Source organism: Haliotis cracherodii, unplaced genomic scaffold (genome assembly GCF_022045235.1).
Source record: "Haliotis cracherodii isolate W230 unplaced genomic scaffold, xgHalCrac1.p SCAF_1, whole genome shotgun sequence".
Taxonomy (NCBI): Eukaryota; Metazoa; Mollusca; class Gastropoda; order Lepetellida; family Haliotidae; genus Haliotis; species Haliotis cracherodii.
Genome location: NW_027266264.1, coordinates 14,498,484 through 14,522,817, shown reverse-complemented (window position 1 = coordinate 14,522,817; position 24,334 = coordinate 14,498,484). Strand labels below are relative to the sequence as shown.

At 41.2% G+C, this 24,334-nt stretch overlaps 2 protein-coding genes and 1 long non-coding RNA gene across 3 annotated transcripts; 1 reads left to right on the top strand and 2 right to left on the bottom strand.

Moving 5' to 3' along the window:
- The first annotated feature begins 1,782 nt into the window (after window positions 1-1,782).
- On the top strand, window positions 1,783-6,113 carry LOC139454306 (uncharacterized). Its single transcript, XM_071235931.1, has 3 exons — window positions 1,783-1,863; window positions 1,899-2,036; window positions 4,434-6,113. Exons 1-3 carry the CDS (start codon window positions 1,783-1,785, stop codon window positions 6,111-6,113), a joined length of 1,899 nt encoding a protein of 632 aa, XP_071092032.1.
- A 2,219-nt stretch (window positions 6,114-8,332) lies between these two features.
- On the bottom strand, window positions 8,333-11,961 carry LOC139460265 (uncharacterized). The gene is made up of 3 exons (XM_071241773.1): window positions 11,723-11,961; window positions 10,715-10,778; window positions 8,333-8,820 (listed from the first exon to the last, which is right to left on the bottom strand). The coding sequence occupies exons 1-3, from the start codon at window positions 11,784-11,786 to the stop codon at window positions 8,646-8,648; spliced, it is 303 nt and encodes a 100-aa protein (XP_071097874.1). The 5' UTR covers window positions 11,787-11,961; the 3' UTR covers window positions 8,333-8,645.
- Window positions 11,962-14,669: 2,708 nt separating this feature from the next.
- On the bottom strand, window positions 14,670-20,125 carry LOC139460258 (uncharacterized). Its single transcript, XR_011652792.1, has 3 exons — window positions 20,031-20,125; window positions 16,652-16,715; window positions 14,670-14,905 (listed from the first exon to the last, which is right to left on the bottom strand). It is a non-coding gene; the product is annotated as an uncharacterized lncRNA (long non-coding RNA).
- Between the last annotated feature and the right edge of the window lie 4,209 nt (window positions 20,126-24,334).

The following is a 24,334-nucleotide window of genomic DNA, read 5'->3' as shown; positions in this document are numbered from 1 at the left end:
CATTCCCAACACGAGTTGCCAATTAAATCATTCACTACTCCACTGAGCTCTGATACGTTATCGTACCCCCAATGTCACTGATACCCTATCACCGACCTCAGACAATGATACAGGTGTCCGCGGTGTTCGTCTCGACATACCTGGATGGTCGACCAAGTCGGTAATTACATACCCCATTGTTAAGAAGACCTCGACACTGGGGATTACTGTTACTATGAACGTGGGCTACCATGCAAACATTGATATCACCGCTGTTGAATAAACAACTGGAGATTGGATCATACTGTTAAAACGGGTTTCTTAATATACTGTGTGGATTTTGTTTCCCTTGCTACATACCTGTGCCTCTCATTAAGGAAATGCTCACTGCAACTTTATATTAATACGCTGGATTAATGCCTCTGTTATGGGGGTTCGTCATGCGATCGAGTGCAGAATGCTACGGTGTAATAACGCTGTCTCTGAATACCTGCTTGCGTTTGTTCCAAGGCACCATGCCGTGAAGACTTGCAGTAACGGTACTGAAATCGGAGCTTACACTCAACTAAACAACCTTGCGGTCATGACTTGTTGATGTTTGGAGTTAATCAATTGCCGGTTACCGTGGGAAGCTGAAGTGGATTTACCGTTTGTTCTTGGTGGTCACGGGGTAACGTTGGACAAGATAGTAAATCGTGGATCGTTTATAACCCTGGATGAACTTTAACGATTTGAACACGTCGACAACCTCGCTTGGGCTTGCATATTAGCTTCCTGGGCACTTGGCATGGGTGATAAGATTAGATTATTCTCACGACATGCAAGTTGATAAATTGCGTGTATGGCTGCAATGTGGAATTTGGGATTAATGATTAATATCACGCTGCCTTTTGCAATATAAGCTGGTGCTATTCTTCAGCACCTGTACCCTGTTGGTCACACTGCCTCCGTACGTGACTCATAGGATGGCTTGCAGACATCGTGTCCACGCGTCCTGAAAGAACACGTGTCGAAGCAGTGCTGCTGTAAATGGACGCCACTGACGTCGACTATTGCGTTGTACGTCGGTCAGCCTTTCGCTGAAGTTTCGACAGCATCCCTTAGGTTGTACATATCCACCTTTGCAATTCATTCATTAATCCTTACCATTCAGGCTGTGATGTGTTGTCAGCGACTCTCAAGACACAGATTTGGAGATCGGCGATACGTTACGTTCAATAACAGGAAATTGTGACATTTTCTTGATAGCGTCGTATGAATCAGACTTCATGACCTGCAGTCAATAACTGCCGTGATTCAAAGGAGGCCGGAAGAATTAATGTCGGAAGAACTGGGACTAAGAGTTTAGTGTAGTTTGTATTGGTTATATTGACTCCAGTGGACCTGTGATTTGAATGCTAATCTGCGACTTATATTCGACTTTAGCTCGACTTCACGTGGTGAACACATTGATGTCTTTGATCAGTTGCTGGATGATGCTTTAGGATATTTATTATTCCGGAAGGAATATGAAGGAATACGAATCATGAAGAGGTTTATAACTTTGGTTTGCTATTTCTGTGGTCCAAACAAAAGCCTGGAACTTTTGGGCTTAATACAAATATCAAATTTCCAACCAAACCGACTTTAGCCTGTCGTGATGACAGATTTGTGTCAACCTCGAAGGCAACTCGGCCTTGACGTGTTCAGCAGGGGCTATCAATTAATCTAACAAATAAACTCATTCACGTGGATTTATACTTCGATTAAAGGATATCGGTGAACATTAAAGACCACCGACACAGACTACCCCCTCACCCAACAATGTCCCTCCTGCCTGACCCCCCGGGGATCATGAATGTGGATGATCTGATTCACATGATCAACTATCAGTTCCCCCAGAAGGTAGGTCAAAGAATAATTATGTGTGTTTATTGCAGTTGTTCCTTATGCCGACCACGACCCGCTACCCCCGGGCACCGCCGGTCCCCCTCGACCTGGGGGATATAAAGAAGACTCAGAGGAGGGTGGCTGCTTTGCTGAGTGGGGCCACTCCACGGGGTGGAATAGGGGCTGCAGTGAGTTGAAATTAAGTTGTGGCCAGAGATGCTTGCAATAATTGTGACGCAGGTCCCCATACACTTGGACGTGACACCAGGTCCCCATACACTTGGACGTGACACATGTTCCCAGATACTTGGGCGTGACACAGATCCCCTGATACATGGACGTGACTCCAGGTCCCCATACACTTGGACGTCACACAGGTCCCCAGGTACTTGGACGTGACACAAGTCCCCATACACCTGAACCTGACTCCAGGTCCCCATACACTTGGACGTGACTCCAGGTCCCCATACACTTGGACGTGACACATGTTCCCATACACTTGGATATGACACATGTCCCCAAATACATGGACGTGACTCCAGGTCCCCATACACTTGGACGTGACTCCAGGTCCCCAAATACAAGGACGTGACTCAAGGTCCACATACACTTGGACGTGACTCCAGGTCCCCAGATACATGGACGTAACCAGAGGTCCCCATACACTTGGACATGACTTCAGGTCCCAATACACATGGCCGTGACACAGGTCCCCGTACACTTGGACGTTGTTCAATATGCCATGATATAATATGATTGTCTTAAAACGCGAAAAAGTGTTGATTGGATGGTGAGAATGCTACCGTGCTCACTGATGGCTCAATGATTAAGGTATTCTTAATTCCGTGTGCAGAGTTGCATCCCTTAGCATGCAAGCATCCACGTTTCGCTTGTCTGAATCACAGGTTTACCCCGGGTATGATCCTGGATACCCGTGTTCGTGGGTGATGCAAGTGTGGTAAACGTCAACGCCTCGCGATGACATAAATACGATACTAATTAAAACACTACTCACTAAATCACCCACTCAGTATTCCATTGTATGGTACTCAAAAGCGAACATCCATCGTTACCACTGTTTTCCCATGTCTATATTTACAACATAGGAAGAAATCAATTGTACTACAAAACCTGCAGTATAATATTAAATACATTCTGCCATGTCATATTTCCACGAGGATATTTATCACAGGTAAATGTTACTTGAAACTGGGTATTACATTGGCATGAATTAGCACTAACATGATACATGCCCTGTAAATCACGTCCTGAACCTACAGTGTACAAGTTACATGTCGTTGAATATGAAATCATTTAACGAAAACGAACCTTTTGTGTGAGAAACATGTACATTGCATACTGGACAGCAGTTTTTAAATATGTGTATGTACGAACTACGAGTGTTTAGACGGTTGGTGATGTACACGTCCCGGGTTCGATTCCCGACATGGGTACAATGTGTGAAGCCTATTTCTGGTGTCCCCCGCCGTGATATTGCTGGAATATTGCTAAAGCGGCGGCAAACCATACTCACTCACTAACTGATGTACACGTCAAAGGTGGAAAACTCTAAATGCGTGACAAAAAAATGACAAGTTGTGATTTAACTGAAACTCTCTGACTGACTCATAAATGCTGGTTAAGCTATTTAAGAATACAAAAGGAAAACATTGAATACTATTATGTAAATTATTTTAAGAGTATTAACGATTATGTATTGTATCAAAATTCTGCTTTAGGAGACCTAATATTGAATACATTCTTTTAGATTTACTAATAACTATATACGTGCTATATTACATAGTGTTCCTACGAGCTCGCTCGTATACACTCACCCGTGAAGAATCAGGGTAGAATAGGTATTCAGCAACCCATGCTTGCCGTAAAAGACTCGCTGACTTGGTTAATGCATGTCAACGTATCCCAATGGCGTGGATCGATGCTCATGATGTCAATCACTGGATTGTCTGGTCCAGGCTCGATTATTTACAGACAGCCGCCATATAGCTGAGGTGTTAAACAACAAACAAACAAACAAATCTTGTGTACAAGACAGACCGCCTCCGTGGTCCAGTGGATAGAGCGTCATGTCGATGGTTCGATGCCTGGCCGCGTCATACCAAAAGACGTTAAACGAATGTACATGTACTTGTTACCGTGCCTGGCACTTGGCATTAAGGAGGAAAAAGGGACGGAGTAAACTGTATCTCAGTGGGGTATCCGTGTTGAACTGCAGCATGCTAGCTCAGTGGGCATTAGTCCGTACCTATGCAAGCAGACACGCAGTATGTTTGCAATAAATTTGAACGCGACGACGTTAAACCCCTTTCACCTGACTTGTATCCATGGCTATAAGTAACAAGGGCATGGCCTCAATGAGTCAATTGGACACTTTAAAGTCCGAAGGATTGCTGTTTCCATGCTTTAGTTACAATAATTTATTTTTGACAACAGTTGGTATTGAAAATCCGTGGATATCCTGGTCAAATTAAAAATTATATCTGGACAGATTATACTGCATTTTTACTATTGGAAGAGATTAAATGCAACCGAAAGAACGTTTACATTTATTAATTCTCTTTCAGGTTCATCGCAAGCATATACCTCACAGCTTTTGCTATGTATGCAGTCGACTGGGTCCCGATGGCCGCTATATGGGTAACCCCTACAGGTACCTGTTTGGAAAGGGGTACCTCCAGCGTTGTGAGCACGTGCCTCCGGCCCCCCACCCGACAATGTTGGCTTTCTCCCCTCCAAACACACCCGCGTCCGAAGACGGGAGGTTCTTTGATACGGCCGTCCTCAACAGGGATGCGTTGCCTAGAGGAAACAGGAACAGGTTTCAGCTTCCTCCGATGTTCGAAAAAGATAAACAGATACATGGAGAAGATGGTAGGTTTCTTCCTCTTGTAAGCGAAAATACGTTCCTCACTACAAATCCTCCGGTGTCCAAAGAAAGGAAGAGGGCAGCGGAGGGGAGACTGAGCCTTCCGTCCTTGACAAATGAGAAGAGATCGATGATTGGTCGGAATGGTGAACTTAGTGGTAGGTCAAGGTCATTGTCCCAAGATGGCAGCGGAGTGTTGAATCGAAAGGGTTCGTATACCTTAGGAGATGGTAACCATTACGATAGACGAGGAAGTGATAAGAAAAGTAGAAATGGGGATGAAATGAGGAAAAAGAAACCCAAAGAAGCATTCACGCATCCTTCTGGTATCGAACTCTGGGGAGAGGAAGACCAAATGACTGGGGGAACCGTCAAATACAAACACGGGAAGAAAGACGACTGGGCCAAATATGCAGGTCAGTCCAGTCCATTCAAAGAAAATATACGAGAAAACTCTAATTCCAGAGATCTTTCGTTTGAGTTTCATCGCAGAGGAACATTCAGCCTCTCCCCACCAGGACCACTTTCCATATCAAGGGAGACCACTCTGACGACTCCGGACTCGTTTCTGTTTTTAAGGATAAATTCAGCTAATTGGTGCGAGTGTCCCGATGTTGATACAGCGTTGCTAAGGTGTAAGGAGTGTTTCCAAACTGGAGGACATGAAAAATGGTGTGTGTCTAAAATGGGACTGTGCCCCCAGTGTGGCAAACCTGTTAGACGGAAGCATGCCCATGGTCGTCTCGATCGACATGGGACCCACACGCCTTTACCATCACCAGATAAAACAGCCACAGATCTATCCAGTACTTCCCACAACAGGCGCGAGTGTTCCAGCAAGCGGAAGGATGGCGACCACAAAGTCCGATTCAGCGAACAGAACTCTTTTGTGAAGGAGAATAAAAAGGACCAGGGCGGAATTCTTAAGCACGACACAGAGGTTAAGACGCTAAGTTACAGGGAAAAATTGGAAATAACTATGAAATCGAAACAGAGGAATAAACATAATCCTGCCTTACCAAAAGTCGACCCAAACGTCCACAAACAGGCATACATGTTGGCACTTGCTGACGCAAGGATAAAGAAAATGAAGAGAGACCCTTGGGCGTTGGAGAACTCGAACAAGCGGCCTTATTTTTCTTATTTCCCTCCATACAAACACCCAGGGTATAAACCACCACAAAACCTACAGTTGGGCATTCGGAAAGAGGATGAGTCGAAAAAAGTGAAAATAAAAAAGGGCATGAAACACATCCTTGGCGACATCCAGCTGTCGGACTACTACCCACCGACAGGAAGCAGGGGGGTCAGGGAACAGGGGGTAAAGGGGGAGGAGGTCATAGAGGAGGGGGATGCGGAGAGCACCAGGAAGCTGTGATGGCATATATAAATGGCAGACGACCATAAATGAAGGCTAAGATTGGTTCATGGCGGGGTTCTTGTTGGCATCTTGAATCGTGTGAATTGAATATTAATTGTTTAATTCAATACAGCATTATGGACGCTGAAAATAGAAGGCGAGCTGTGTTGTGGTTTGAGAAATGCATCATGGGAAGAAGCTGATTGAAGAATCGATTTTATGGATATCATGTCCAGAACTTGTCTCATTGTTGCCAAGGCAAGAAGGATATATTTAATAGATTGGCAATTTGAAATAACGTGTCTCCGATTACCAGCTGACAGATTGATTTAAGTTAAATATTGTTTTGATATAAAATCTTGCGACATATGATTTGGTTTGAACAGTGTGTTTCCACTGCAGCTCATTGTAAACTGAACTGTGATTTAGCAAAAAGAGATGAATCGTGGTTCTATGTCCCCGTAATTCTTGCTGGAGTAAAACCTAGTCACTCACTCACCCAGCTGTGTATTGTACGTGAGTGAGTGACACTGGGTTTGAGGGCAATTTCAATAGTCATGTAACGTATTTTCAGTGTGGAAGGAAGACCCGAAATTATGTACATTGACCAGCGCGTTTACTCTTTGGTGAAACCCAAGAGCAAATTGTTGTGGTGGCAGATCAATGGTTTTAACGATCAGTTGAAGGTTCAAATACTTATAGAAATCTTAAGACACTGGGTTTTTTTCTTTTGGGAGAATTTACTGTCCCAACAATATTTATTTATTTATTTATTTATTTATTTATTTATTTATTTATTTATGTATTTATTTATTTATTTATTTATTTATTTATTTATTTATTTATTTATGGGGAATCAACAGAAACTATATCGCAGGTAAAGTGAGATAAAATACAAGAAACATCGTTCCAGTTAAATCCTCGCAAACATTTACTATAATTTGCCTGTTTTTCTTTCAAAAGATATATTTAAAGGAGTCAGTATGTTCACAATTATGTTTGTTTTCTTGTCCGTTTGTTGTTGATTTTTCTGGTGGTGGTATCAAAACTTAAGGAACCAAGTTTATATCTAAAAACGAACTTTTCAAGTGCAACCTTATTTTGGGTTGGTTTGGACGTTCAACCCACTTCCAATAAATTCTGGAAGTTAAGGGACATAACTGTGTACGCCATGCCTGGCCCGCATGCATGATGCTTTATTGTTCAATCAAAAAGGAGTTGAAGCGGAATTTGATGACGTCATCCACCTGTTCGCGCCCACAAAGGTTAACCTTTGTTCCTGGTGTGCAATGCACCTGTCCTAGTGATGTCGCGTTTATTAAAGCTGTGCATTGCTATTACTCAATTGCGGTTAACCCCCGATTCGCTTATCGTTCATAGTCACCACTTCTCTATGTAACTACAGGGAGCAACCGATCGACTCGCTACAAGGGTCGGTCAATGTGGTACAGCCAATATACCAACTTCTTCATTATCACTTATCTGCAAATATGTTGACTTTCTTTCACTGAAAGTGAACTTTGAATAATGATTACATAACAAAAAATGCACATTACGGTTTTGGAAAAGAAGATGGCGGTTAGCACGAAACAGCTACAGGTTTTTGTTTTTAGTCTGACTTGTTATTCAAAGTTAACTTTCGATGAAAAATGTAATCGATAACGGATTAGGAGATACCTTTTTGACGTGTCCACCAAAGCATGGACGAATATGACAAATGAATGAGTTTGGTTTGGCCGCCAGTATTTAACTGTAACGTGGCGTGTCAGCTCATGTGGCAGGGACACACTGAGGCAGATAGTGGACGACTACAACTTTGGGGAAGGTGGAGATGGTCCTGACAGCATTTGTCACAAGCAGGGCGAATCTGTAGTTCTTTCCCATGATCAACAAACAGAAACGTACCAGTGACCATCTGTTGATCAACACATATAAACGTACCAGTGACCCTCTATTGGCTAACACATATAAACGTACCAGTGACCCTCTTTTGGCCAACACATTTAAACGTACAAGTGTCCCTCTGTTGATGTACAAATATAAACGTACCACTGATCATCAGTTACAGGTATTACTTGTGATGTTCCTGGCCAGAGCAGTGCGTCATCATCCCCTACCTACGTGAGCTCATGTTCACTTTATCAAGCATTGGTGTATATATATGCTTCAGGCTCGATTAAACAATACACTGAGAATAAATTACGATGACGCGAGTAAAAGACAATGAGACTTGAACATATGTTCACAAATTTATTTGTTTAGACAGTGAAACTTAATTGTGACTTGAATTGTGTCCAATAATTCAGTCTGATCATCTTTAAAACGTACTCTGGTGACGTAAACATGAACGCGGTCACTTTCGTCCGTATTTTGGACTGTCCGCTTACAACCATCTAATTCGATTGACCATGTGACCAGGTTTTTTTACGTAAACAGGGGCGTGGTCGCAGACACAGAAATTACTTTAGAAAATCACGTGATGCCGCATAACGTCAACATCACGACGTCACGTCAGATCAGCAAGTCGTTTTGTGCGGGATGACTCGATGTCTAGAATTTCATCCAGCATGTTCCTTTACTGAACCAGTCATCGTTGTCGTACTGGCACTCCAGACCCTTGCTTTCACAACACTGGGTAGACCAGTACCCACACTCATCGCCGAAGTCCGCACACTTCTCACTATCCTTGCCTGACCGCTTCATCGCACGGGCAATGACATCAGACCTGAAACGCAAATGGATAATGTCTAAATTATGAATATCTTCGTTAAATGGTTCATCTTTCGTCAGTGTCGTAGTTCGAAAACGTTTTATTTACATGCATTAAAATAAGATGAATTCTACCTCATAATAAAGCTACAGTGAAATATAAGTTTATCTTATGTTATTAATTTTTATTACATAGTTTACAATCTTTCCGAAGCAAGGGCATTGACTGAATAAAAGTCCAGTTTCCACCCTTGCCGACCTGGGGTGGAATTCCGGAGTTACATGTTGGCTGGACTAACGAGTCAATGCATAGTCCAATCAAATCCGGTTCGTAAACAACATGGATTTTCAACGTGCAGATTTCGGTCGACTGCAGGATTTGCAAAGCATGTGTACCGTCAAATAGACAGATATTTTCCAAATCTTCTAAAACATACTTCATTCTCTTTACATTCTCTTTAAAAAAAAGAAATGTAATACCAATATTTTTTGCCATAAAAGCAAATTAAGCAGACCAAGAAGTGCAAAATGAATGTTTTATAGTGTCAGTGACAAATTGTTCCGGATCAAAACGATCACAACAAGGACATGCAAACCATTAGTCGGGAAACACGTACGATTCGGAAAAACGCACCCAGTGCATTAACAAAAGGGCCATGGAGCTGCACGTGCAGTGCGTCCAGCACTATGAACAGTATTAAAGTGCAGGGTTTTTGATTGCCTGGGGTCTGCGTCAATCGAACAGTGACAGTTCAACAACATGCCAGGGGAATCCCAATCAGCTGTAGATTTTCAATGGAGCGCCAAGCACCATCACAAGGCTTTGGGGTCGGTTTCAACAGAATGGGTCAACACGTGTATTCTGAATGCATTAAAATCTAAATAATATCAGGGATCAAATGCTTGCCGTTCAATTGTTACATTGTCTAAGTTACATTTTATGGGAATAAAAGAGAAGCTGGTGAATTACACGGTTCCTTCGTCCAGGGTTGGTACTCGGCTTCGACAAGGAGACATCCAGACAGTTACAGGGGGCACGGGGGTCCTAGTCGTCTAAGGCGCCGCGATTCGCTGTGCAGAGTTACGTCCCTTGGGCACGCCAGAAACCTATGATTGTGGGTACGAATCCCGGTTCGCCCCGATTATGTTGCTAGGTTTGTCAGCACCATTGCTCGTGGGTTTCAGCGAAGTGGTAAACGTCTGAGAACAATTCGGGCTTTCCTCCCCATAAGGCTGACACGCCGCGATATAACTGTAATACTGTTAAAAGCGGCGTTAAACTCACTCACTCACCCCAGACAGTTAAAGAATTGGCGACTTCTATATACATGCACGTGCACCGCAAGGTTTTTGCAGAGAGGGAATTTTACTCCACCTTAAGGGAATACCACCTATTGCCCTTGTTCGATGTTAAACAATACTACTTGAGGCAGGGGTGGCCCAGTCTCTATGTACCGGTGAAGATCCGGGGTAGAATAGGTCGCAATAGGACCCATGCTTGCCATAAAAGGCGACTTTGCTTGTCGTAGGAGGCGACTAGTGGGATCGGGTGGTCAGACTCGCTGACTTGGTTGATGCATGTCATCTTATCCCATTTGTTAGGTTCGATGCTCATGATGTCAATCACTGGATTGTCTGGTCCAGACTCGATTATTTACAGACCGCCGTCATATAGCTGGAATATTGCTGAGTGCGGCGTTAAACAACAAACAAACAGTCGTCTGTGGCGGTGCAGAGTTACGTCCCTTAGACGTGCCAGAAACCAATGAACGTGGATTCAATTCTCGATGCACCTTGATTTCGTTTGTATGTTTTGTCAGCACTATATTCGTGTTCGTGGGTTTCCCAAACTGAAACACTGAAAGCGGTGTGACACTACCCAGTTATAACCCACTGACCACCCTACTCACACTGATCTCGCCTGTCGGGATACCTCGGCTGCTGCTGCTGCTCGATGGTCGGCGGACTCGGATTCTTCAAGTGAAAACAAAATATGGTTGAAAAAAAGTTCACATTGTGACGGTAACAGATCTGGGTCATTATACATTTTATTTGAACATCGTCAATACTTCGCATCATCCTGCGGTCTTACATTATCCATGAAAACCTACAGCCAATTCAATATCAGACAAGGGTAGGCTTCGCTTAAAGTCCCTGCATGGAATAGATCTCATTTCACTAACAGACACGTTACAGCTTCGCAATAAATTGGCCGTGTGTGATCACGGTTGATGGAGGAGCGTAGTGTATACAAACCCTTGAAGTAGGGATGATTTTATTTTCAACTGTTTGGAAGTAAATTAAATCGTCCTGTTATTATAATAAAGAATAAATTAATCTGACATCTTATTCGATTGATGTTCAACAGTGCGGAATCTTCATGGTTTCTATAGGCTGAGGACAGTGAGCAACTTCTCCATGTTAATTTTTAAAACTTCGTGTTCCAGATTTAACATACATTTGTAAACAATAATGGTCATTTCTAGTTTCGGTTTGTAATGAAAATATTTGAGTTATAAAATTCAAGTATTTCGACGCTTCTCATACAAGAAAACAAACAAATAGAATTTGTTAATATTTTAATGTTTGTTGCATCTTTTACAGCGACCTGGATTGATGTATCATACACAATGGCCTGTCTTAACCAATATGCATTCTGACATTTACTAATGAAAATTGCAAAAATAATGGAAATTGATATTCAGATTGTTGCCATATACTCGCTTGTGTTGTCTGACAAGGATTGGTGCTGTATTTGTTAGGAAACCATGAATTCGTATGTGATATGTGCTTCAATAACTTGCTCACCACCCGATACATTAAGTCGCCAGCATAAGTTCCTGAGGACCAATTCTAACCTGGAATCCCCACGGAGCTTATATGAAGTGTACACCATAAGAAAATGTTCTACCACGTACCTTTCGCATCTGCCAATACAATCATCAAGCCAACGACAGCAACAATAGCAGCGAATTTGGCCATCTTCTTTGTCTGCGTCCTTTCACTGGTCGGTCAGTTGAGATGTTTGAGATAACTGAACTCTCATGTGACCTGACTTATATACACGTAGTTCTCACAATTAGTGGATATTAAATTGCAGGAATATTATATACTCCCTGCCAAGATAACTACCGCATGCATTCTACTGAAGCCATCGTGCTGCAGCCTCGCTCTGGGTGTCGCGAAGGTCACCGGAAGTACAGCTAGAATTGGCAGTCATATCTGTCGAATTAGAGTGACACTTATTTTTCTATGTCTTCCTTTCGAGTATCTAATATTCTGTATTTTAACATGCTACTCACATGACATAATGATAACATGTGGTGGCTGAGAAATAAATGTAATGAATTAACTACCGAATACATGTACACCAATCGAGGTTCAGGAGAATGTTTGTTGTGTTGACGAATGACAAATACATTGTAAGCATTGGTGTGAAATGTCAGGCATTACGATGGCGTAGATTTGGGTTTTTTTGCATTCCAAAGGACACATATATAATGTAGTGTTTGGTACAAGAGAATAAGTAAAACAAGTGTTGTTATCATGAAGTGTTTTGGTCTCAATTACTGTGATCTCCACATAGGTAGAATGTACGAGGCACATTTCTGGTGTCCGGCTCCCTGCTATTGCTGGAATATTGCTGAAAGCGGAATAAAACCATACTCACTCACTATTGCCTAGAACTCTTCATTGTTAGACACGACCAGTGAGTGTATAAAACATGTAACACCTGGTTTTAAGGAAATCATCAGTGTCCACCCCTCGACTGATATCACCAATACCCTCGACCAGTCACCACCTATGACATGTAGCACACTTTATAGACTGATACTACATATACCCTCGACAATTCACCATCTATGACAGGTAGCACACTTTATAGACTGATACTACCAATACCCTCGACAATTCACCATCTATGACAGGTAGCACACTTTATAGACTGATACTACATATACCCTCGACTATTCACCACCTATGACAGGTAGCACACTTTATAGACTGATACTACCAATACCCTCGACTATTCACCATCTATGACAGGTAGCACACTTTATAGACTGATACTACATATACCCTCGACTATTCACCATCTATGACAGGTAGCACACTTTATAGACTGATACTACATATACCCTCGACTATTCACCATCTATGACGGGTAGCACACTTTATAGACTGATACTACCAATACCCTCGACTATTCACCACCTATGACAGGTAGCCCACTTTATAGACTGATACTACCAATACCCTCGACTATTCACCATCTATGCCAGGTAGCCCACTTTATAGACTGATACTACGAATACCATCGACTATTCACCACCTATGACAGGTAGCCCACTTTATAGACTGATACTACCAATACCCTCGACTATTCACCACCTATGACAGGTAGTACACTTTATAGACTGATACTACCAATACCCTCGACAATTCACCATCTATGACAGGTAGCCCACTTTATAGACTGATACTACCAATACCCTCGACTATTCACCACCTATGACAGGTAGCCCACTTTATAGACTGATACTACCAATACCCTCGACTATTCACCACCTATGCCAGGTAGCCCACTTTATAGACTGATACTACCAATACCCTCGACTATTCACCACCTATGACAGGTAGCCCACTTTATAGACTGATACTACCAATACCCTCGACTATTCACCACCTATGCCAGGTAGCCCACTTTATAGACTGATACTACCAATACCCTCGACTATTCACCATCTATGACAGGTAGCCCACTTTATAGACTGATACTACCAATACCCTCGACTATTCACCACCTATGACAGGTAGCACACTTTATAGACCGATACTACCAATACCCTCGACTATTCACCATCTATGACAGGTAGTACACTTTATAGACTGATACTACCAATACCCTCGACAATTCACCACCTATCAAGTACACTTCACTTTTTCTATAACCCACGACAGAAATATACTTTATGCATCTCAATTGAATTCCTGGATTAAGAGGTTGAGATTTGTAAATATTTGTTACACTAAAATATCAATTCCCTCTTGAGTGTTCATTCATACAAAGACCATTACAGGATATATTACGGATGCGGCCAAACATATATTTTCGGTCCAGATAGGAAACGAATCACACCTTATATAACACGTTACTTATGAAATGTACTACGTCGATGGCTTTAACTAGCATTGCTTGTTTTTCTTTAACTCTGTTCTCACTCATTCCCTTTATATGACGACGAACTGTACATATTCTAGTCCAGACCAGACAAACCAGGGGCTGATATCATGAGCAAAGTTCCACGCGGTCGGGGTAGGGTGACACGTAATCAACCAAGCCTGACGACCCGACCCGTTTAGTTGTATCTGACGACCAGTGAGGTTACTGGGGACCAATTCTATCCCGGCGTCACAACGACAGCCCTCATTCGCATTGTAATAGCTGCTATAGTATTACGATATTTTGTTAGGGCACTAATGCGAGCCCAACAAGTGCTTTCTTTCACAAGTGTTCGTCCCTTTTACATAAGTGAGTGAGTGAACTACCCTTCATATGTGGTGAATGGTCGAGGGTATTGGTAGTATCAGTCTATAAAGTGTACTATCTGTAACAGAGACTGAGTTTGAGTATGGTTTTACGCCGCTTTTAGCAATATTCCAGCAATATCATGGCGGGGGGCACCAGAAATGGGTTTCACACATTGTACCCATTTGGGGAATAGAACCCGAGTCTTCGGGTATGACGAGCGAACGCTTTAACCACTAGGCTACCCCACCGCCCACCTTTTACAAAAGCAAAGGTTCGCTTTTTCCAGAAAACAACAACAACAAACAAGAAAATATGTTGTATTCATCTTTATCAATAAAAATAGTTAAATGAATAGACTAATTGTCACTTGTTGATCACCATACTCCTGTTGGGATACATCGATAGTTGTGTCGTGTCCCACGCGCATCTCTACCAGTCAAACCAACAATGACCGGAAGTCCACGTCTCGTACTGACACGTCATTCTCTCACAACAGCCGCTAAACCAACCACATTCGTCCCCAAGATCCTGGCACTCGTCAGATCGGGTCACGACTTTCTCCTTGACCCTGTAATTATACGACATCGATACATCATTTAACGACCTTAATCATTCATTACCAGCTATTTTATACGGACCTGTATCGATTTCATGTAATATTGCATGGTCATGTTGCTACGTAACACACCTAGAACACACAATCAGGTCGTTTGTAGCATTCGAACTCCCGATCATACGTTTCTGTCACGTCTAAGGGAGGCTACTCTGCACACTAAATACCATCACTGCCTGGGCCACCCGTACCTTTAATTAATGGTGATTTTTAACTTAAGTAGGAAAACCAATATACACTGCTAGACAAAAGAAAGTAATCACATGAAAATTGGATTTAACCAAAAAACTGAAAACGTTATCGAAAAGCTACTTGGCTGATGAACCAAGTCAAACTGATCATGGCAATGCCTGCTTTACTCTGCTAATGACATCACCATCGAATAACCATTTCTTGTTGTTTTATTTTAGCCATCATCAGACATGGGTGGAAACGTTCTTTTGCCCGGCAGTTTTGTACAATACAATGCTTAAGTGACAGAAGTTACTATTGTGACCAAGCTAAAGTGATAATTCCAAAAGGACTATTTAATACATCAGATTCAGGCTCGAACCCATAAGCAAATTGTACGTGTTTTCTTATGCATGTTTGTTGTCGCAAATCTAACGTCGATGAATGGTGTAAACACGACCACTCTCCTGAAGCTGCAAAGGTCGGATTTCAGTGGCGTCAATTGCAGACAAATACCCCCTGTTAGTGTTTGCGGATAATGACGGAATTCGGATGAACTAACAAGCTGATAGGTCAATTACTACTATATCTACATAAATCCTACATTCACCATGGAAATTGTTCTCACAATCTGAAAATCACACGGGCCATGAACAGTTGCATGGCCATTTTGCATGGCATTAAGTACTGCTGTGTGTACCATTTTGTTCATGCCGATTATCAACGTTTGGGTTTGTTCGGCTTTGTTTTATCAATGTCCAGTTTAAATATTAGCTAACACCATGAATGTGAAGGTTTTATGGCAAGGGTGATGGTTTCTTGCAATTATTCCACCATGGTTTATTATAATATTCCCACAAGTGGAAGGGGTTGTAAAAATAGTTTGTTCTAGTGCTCAGAGAAATATCGTTCAGCTGCATGTCCGTTTTCCCCTGGCTTATGGTTATGCTGGCTGTCTGTTTGTTGTTTACCGCCGAACTCAGCAATATTCCAGTTATATGACGGCGGTCTGTACATAATTGAGTCTGGACCTGACAATCCAGTGATTGACATCATGAGCATCGATCCACGCCATTGGGACACGATGACATGCACCAACCAAGTCAGCGAGCCTGACCACCCAATCCCGTAAGTCGCCTTTTACGACAAGCATTGTCGCCTCTTATGGCAAGCATGGGTTGCTGATGATAATGAATGCAGAGAAGTGGCAATATTCAAGCTGTATGACGACGGCCCGTAAATGATCGAGTCTAGACCAGACAAACCAGTGATTGATATCATGAGCAACGTCCCACACCGTCGGGGTACGATGACACTCGAACAACCCAGTCACAGAGCCCGACCCATTTACGACATGCATTTGTGTTGCTAGGGACCAAGACTATGAAATGGAATACCCAAGTGTTCTTGAATCTTAGAAGCTTTACACACAGGCGATATACAGTGTTATACCGGGGACTTCGTCCTTCGCGTTTCACTGGCCTTCAGAACAAAGATGACATACAGTTTTATCCCATATCCAATACTCACTGTTTCTTCGCTGCGCTGAGCGTGTTGTCGTCTTCCGCCACACTGTTGATGTGAGACCCCGTGACTAGAACAAGGAGAGAGACTCTTATTTCTCAGAATGACCAGAGCTAAACAACCTGTTTCTACAATACAAAAACAAATTCACAGCACTTCTTATATGTGTTACAGTTATGTATGAAATCTCCTGTTTTATTATGTCTGTGTTTTCAGGTTCACTTAAAAAAACATTTTGTGGGCTTTGGGGTAGTTTCATGGATATTGTGTTCGATCATCACGCCGAGGGCCCGGGTTTCATTCCCTATATTTTCACAGTACAGTAAACTACGGTTATAACGAACACGCTTATAACGAACTGACCGATATAACGAACTTATTTTTATCCCCGGCCATTTGTTGTATATATGCTGTATAAATGCTTATTACGAGCTACGGTTATAACGAACTAAAATTAGTGGTCCCTTTGAGTTCGTTATAACCGTAGTTTACTGTATGTGTCAATTCTTGGAAACCTCAAGCGTATTTTGGCTGGAATTTTGATAAATGCGTAATCACACTCTCACAATATTAATGGAGTATCTGTGCGCCTATTGTACGTTATGTTAGTTAAAATATTGTTGGTGGATAGTTACTTCATCGAGTGACAATCCTTACTGTAATTAAGCAGTTGTTAAACCTAAGTCCCAACATTGTCTTATGTATCTAAACACCCTTCATAGATATTATTAAAACAGAACAGCTCTAGCTTCAGTTACTCATTACATGACGCTGACATTCGCAGGTTACAATACACCACGGCATACAATAGGACACACTCGGAAAATTGTCTCTGCAATTGCGAGCTCAATTATCCATTAACAATTACAGATATCCATACAAATGCCTGCAACATGATACGATAATAACAGCTGTTGGTGATGCTGACATGAGAAGCCTTGTCAGTTGCATCTGATTGACAGCTGTTCCGCGGAATCTTTTGTCATGTTTCCAGTTTTGAAGGGTGAAAGCAGACTAAAACGTTTTTACATTAATTTACTTTGGTGTTTCCAATGGCACTGCCAGATCTAACACTACAGATGTTGGGGGTTGTTACTAACTGAGAATGCATTGGAATTTCGTGCAGGGTACTTACACAGTTCTATGCAGATAGTGTAACGGTACTTCCTTATGTACTGTGAATCTATTTGTTTTGTTTGTTTGTATGTTGTTTAACGCCGCACTCGGCAATATTCCAGCTTTATGACGGCGATCTGTAAATAATCGAATCTGACCACATAATCTAGTGACTGACAGAGTTAGCATCAGTCAACATTATTGGGATCGATGACATGCCAAGTCAGAGAGCCTGACCACACAATCAAGTTAGTCGCCTCTTATGACAAGCATGGGTTTCTGAAGATCGATTCTAACCCGGGTCTACACGGACACTGTGTAACTAATCAGTGTAAGCCCATAATAATAATTTGCACAATTTACACACACAAAATTGAGGCTGATTGAATTTGCTCTTCTATTTCACAACGTCTCCAACCTCAATTCAGAGTTGTACTACATAAACAATGACATAAACGATTATTTGCAGAAACACGAACAGCATTACAGGTCCGTAGGATGGGCTACCTCAAGGCTACAACTTCGGAATGGAAAATAACAGTTACATATTTATACGGAAAATTGATCAATTTAGCATGTGAAATGTACAAACAAACAAAAATTAGGGTCAGTCGTTGATGAGAAACATGAAAAGACATAACATGGACTGATATGCTTGCGGTGTATACCGTCTGTTAGACAATAGTCAGTACCGTCTGTAACAATACCGAGCAAAAGTAAAGACTCATCTACGAAATCGGTTCTAATCACCCAGAAATGTGTTTAATTTTAGTTAAATAATTGATTTCGCAGGTTTCTTGGTTTTTAATTATAATTTAGCGTCTTCCGAAATACACCCTCAAAGGTTTTTTTCTGATTGACACACGTGGTCATCAGTTAGTGTCCTCAACATCAGCATAAAGCAAGGTCCTAAAATCGGTGCAATATACATTGTATATGTATGTATCTTTGTCTTTGAAAGGCATTTAGAAGTGATGCACAAAAGAAAGAGAATGAATGTCATCTACTTTATTATGAGGAACACAACGCTTCGGAATATATGCTTACTCCTTCATCAGGTCAATGAAAGAAGCATATACCCTGAAACGTTGTGTTCCTCATAATAGATAAGTTGACATCCATACAATCTCTTCCTTATGTGTTTGCAGGACATAGCATTTCTCTTTGCACCAGCATTTACTTTCCATAACGCCATGTAATGCACAAATGGAAGTGACTATTTCAATCCTAGAGATCCGCTTATAGCATCTGTATGATTAACGCCAATGTACAGAATAGGTGGCAGGATTGTTCTTCATCTTTTGAGAATGATTATTTCGAGGTTATTGTCTACACCGGTACTTGAGGACAAAAACCTAAAGGCCCATGTCCCAAATTGTGGCAGTCTAGACCAGGTGCTTGTCGTGAGTGACAGCTCATGAACACTGGGCGGTTAAATATTTGAACAGGCTTATTTTATGTCATTGTGCCACAAAGACCGTTGCTCATGTTTTCGATCAGTGGCTGCCCGCTGCAGACACGACTATTTACTAGCCACAGCGAGGTAGATGGGACATTAATGATTGCGACATAAAACAATATCTACTCACCCACTCACCCCAATAGTGTTAGCATCGCGACATAATACAAGTATGAATAAACACTAAACTCTTGATACAAAGAATCAGAGCTGTGCCTGCAATAATATGCCAAGGTCTTTAGAGTTCGGAATAAGTAGAACCTATATCGAACGCTGACGATATAACACAAGCACTGCAATCATATGCACAAACAATTATTAGTTTTACTGTGTTTGGAAATGAATCTAACTACATGTTTATGATATTTTGAATTTTTTTTTTACTTGAATTCTTGTTGAAAAATGGTATTAATGCTTATTAAGGGATAGAATTATCAACAGCTAACATAGTGACAATAATTTGATAAACAGTTTGATAATCTTAAAGTTGGTATTTAACATTAAATGATTGTGCATGTAAAGGGATATTCGGCACTAATTACCTAGCCATCTTTCACGACCAGATTTAGGGGATTATTGGATCCATAATGAATCAAAAGGAATAAAGATTTTGTACCATCAAATCGATCCGATGACAGACCGGAATCCAAGTTTTAATTTCTTGTATTCAAAAACGTATGTGTCAAGTATGGAAGTAATGTGAGTTTTTACAGTCTTTATGCAGTATACCTGAGAGCTGTTTTTTGCATAGCATAAAGTCTGGAAAGAAACTTTTAAAGAGAACTCTATGAAACTACACAATGTTCTTACCCGTGCACGCCAAGAGCATCACAACCACGAGAAATATGCATACAACTATAGGATGATTCATGATGTCGTCTTGCTGCTGGCACTGATCTGGTCGGAGTCTCGTCCTTTTAAACTCTGCATGAGCAGACAGCAATTACCATAGTTTGTGTTTAAATGTCAAAAACCGTTACAGTAGTACTGCTGATATACGTCACTTCCGCCACTGCAAACATCATGAGTGAGTGAGTAAAGATGTTGTTAGTTAGAAGTTGCGTAGTCCTCAGTATGTTCTGAAAGTAGCGTTATCCTGTTGAGACGCCACTGAACTAGATGAAATAAACAATGATGTTGACACCACCACGAGGAAATTAGCTCTTGGTGGAAATGAAAGACATTCATTTGCATCACCGTTCCGGAACATTTTATGCACACTATATAAACAAGATAACAACATCATATTTTTACAGTTGCACAAAGTTAACACATCCAGATATAACTATTACAGTTGCTCATTTAACGGTTACGGATTAAGAGTGAGTGAATATGGTTTTACGGCGCTTTATATTCCAGCAATATCACGGCGGGGGACACCCATGTCGGGAATCGAACCCGGGTCTTCGGCGTGACGAGCGAACGCTTTAACCACTGGACTACCCGAAACATCATGAGACAACGTTAGGCAAGTTTGGTGTGGCCAGTTTCCATGTTTTCACTAACAAGTAGCAACCACTATTTCACACAATGATATAACTTCATCTAAACCCCACCACAAATGATTATTGTGTGATAATAATGTTCCAGTGTAGGTGTTGCATTAATTCGATCCTTTTTTAAAAATTGCTTTCCTAAAAATTACTGAACACGAAGTGGGACTTATGACAATGTTGTATTTGGTCCATTACTTATTGCAATTGTTACCAGGGTCCACAACTCCCAACTCTCGCTACGTCTTCATGTAAAGTAACAGATGGGTTATCATCTGCGTTGTATTGGTCACCACCAGTGATTCCACTGCGACACATGATACCGATTCCTAACGGACCAGTCCTTGTTGTCTCCACTCTATGTCCAGTACCATGATTAACGTCTTTTGTTATGACGCGGCCAGGGATTCGAACCCCCAACCTCCGGATCGTGGGTTCCAATCCCTGTTCGCCCCGATTATGTTTCTAGGTTTATCAGCACCTTTACCCGTGCTCGAGGGTTTCACCAAACTGGTAAACGTCTGAGACCTGCATCGCATCCGGCTTTCCTCGCACATTAAGCTGACACGCCGTGATATAACTGAAATACTGTTCAAAGCGGCGTAAAACCAAATTCACTCACACACTAAATGATCGTGTGACCATCTTATGCAGCTCTTAACGGTCAACACTATACACGTATCTCTTATTTTAATTCTTACGGTACAGAAACCTTCCAGAGAATAAAGGTCGGAGTGTAAAATCCTTCTGCTCTCCCAAGCCTTTTTACACTAAGAACTCTGTGCCTTGTTAATTAGAAAATGACTAAAATTGCTATATTTATCAATGCCTAATTAAACTAACTACGGGGGTCTTTGTTTCGAAGCAACATAACTACATTTAATCTTTAATAACGATATTCAGATCAGCTGAACTCTTTGACTGTATTAATGTCAAGGTAATTAGAGTACTAAATGGTCTATTTCATAAACACGTTGACGAGAGTCCCGTCGTGATGAATTAATTAACTGGTCAGAGTTCCGTGGAGAATGAAATATCTCCTTTGATTTATATCTATATACGCCATAACTATAATTCAAATGTGTTTATGGATACTTGGACGAAGTAAAGCCTTTGAAAGGCATTTAGAAGTGATACACATAAGGAAGAGAAATTATCAATGTCAACATCTTTATTATGAGGAACACAACGTTTCGGAGCATACGCTTGCTCCTTCATCAGGTGAATGAATGCTATGAGCCTGAGAGCATATATATGTACACGTAAGAACAACAAAAGTAATAAGATAACAAAAGGTGGAAACTTAACAAGGGAAGCCAACAGATAATTGGCGTTGATAGGTGATTAGCAATAGGCAATGGAAGCAAACACTGTACATATATATGCTCTCGGGCTCATAGCATTCACTCACCTGATGAAGGAGTAACGTTGTGTTCCTCATTATAAAGAAGTCGACATCCCCAAATTCTCTTCCGTGGACGAAGTGATATATTTATTTCAGAACAAATCAACGAAAATCGTTCAGCAACCTACATTCCGCACATTCTAATATTCAACTCAACTTAAGTATTCACAAACATATATCTTATTTACACAAAGAAAAATACACTTTGTCATTTTAGGTGGATATTGTAGGTGGATTATCACGGATAAGGTAAACAGATTATTATACAAGCATGTTTGTTATGCTGATTTTACGAAACGAGTGTCACATTTCTTGTATTTACCGAACGAGAACGAGTTTAATACATGAATTCATTCACGAATTTCATGAAATCAGTATGACACGTAAAATAATAACTTTATTTAAGAATTGACTTTCACTTCATACAGTTTGGCCCTCACTCTATGAAGGTCCATACTCCAATGAACTCACACAATGTGAAAGTCAATTCTTATCACTTTTTATAGGCCTGTCACTATTTTTTACCTCGAAGATATAGGTCTATGCCTAAATTTATACACATTGTTATTTAGTATGTGTGACTTCATGTTTACACTGACATCCATGCAACAACCAGCTGTATCGCGGAATAAAATAGTTCCTAAAAAAGAGAGGTAACATCAGCGTATGTATGCTCGACTTGCTCTACAGGAACATCTGCTGTAGTTTGCTTACAACAAGAGTATTAACAAAATATCATCATGCGTGAAGTGATATTTGCACAACTGCGCATACGATTTTTATTAAATCTAACTCTTGGGTAATAAATGAACAATTTCTCTTCTGATCAAAATAAAATGTAAACGTAATAATTTTATTTTTTCTCCGTCTTCATTTTTCCTTCATAAAATGAAAAATGAAAGCAAATATTGTTTTTAGGTAAACGTCATATTATCCATAAGGATTGGTTCCATTCTGCGTGATTTACTGTATTTGGTTCCATTGAAAACGTGCCGTGTTTTTATCATTACGACATAGACTTTACGGGAATTGTGTGTTTGTTTCTAATGCGTGTGGCTATTTCCATTTTAAGTGTGTACATATTCCACAGTTTGAGAGCTCTCGGATGGTTTTCCTTGGTAAGCCTGAGTTACCTCCCTTAGATTATCATTCCCTCTCTGTGCCACAGATTATACTATATTTGTCACCGTGACACTCGATTTGTTGTCGCTTCTCTCCTTGAAATTTGAACTGGTACACCGACCTGCAAACCTGCATATCGACTGCAAACGAGCAGCGGGTTAATAATACTCTGTTTAAGCCCCCTTTACACAGGGCTGCGACCTTTGTGCCACCTATGAGCTATCAAAAACCTGCCAGGACGCTCAATGGTCGCCTGTCCCAGAAAATCATGTCTCTGTGTAACTGCTCCAGCAGTTGTTCAGCAGTAACTGCTCGAGTTGTTCAGCGTCTGCAAACTAAGTGAAACGCTGCAGGTACAAACCCTCTATTTATAGGCAGGCTGAGGAGGCAGTACAGGTAGCTCAAAGGAGGCAGAAAAGAGGCAGAAGCATTGCCTAGGTGTCTCAGCCACCGAGACGATTGCACCAGTCAAAAATGTTATACCTGCACTATTTGGATTTTGTTTTGTTATTTTGTAGATATATTTTTAATCATTTGAACAACACACATCCATTATTCAAGAGAAACTTGCTGTTTTGGAGATCACTAAATTATCAGATGTTAAGATAGGCTTTAAAAACAAAACAATATTGTCTGCATGAACCCGTTAACAAACATGAGGTACCGTTCGCACCACACATCTCCATGATTACGGAGACTTGCAAATGTCGAAACAATTAATTAGGAATTCATTATCCTTTTGAATATTTGATTTATGTTGATATGGATATTATTATTTGTTCGTTCGAAGACCAGCAAAATGCATAGGAGGCAAACGAGCATATCCTGATAATGCCAATCTCTATTGTCTTACATTGGCTATTAAATTTGCTTCGGGTACCTACCCTCAAAGATGGCGACGTTGTTGTGAACGAGTCTGTTGCCATCAGCTTCTACCTTGAAGTAAGTTAAAAACACATCAATTTTTGGGGCAAACGTCTCTCTGCACACGGTGGACCACTCGTCTGCATGCAGAGTTGCTTCCCTTAGGCGTGTCAGAGACCTGTGGTCGCTGGTGCGAATCCTGTATTCGCCCTGAGTGTGTTTCTTGGTTT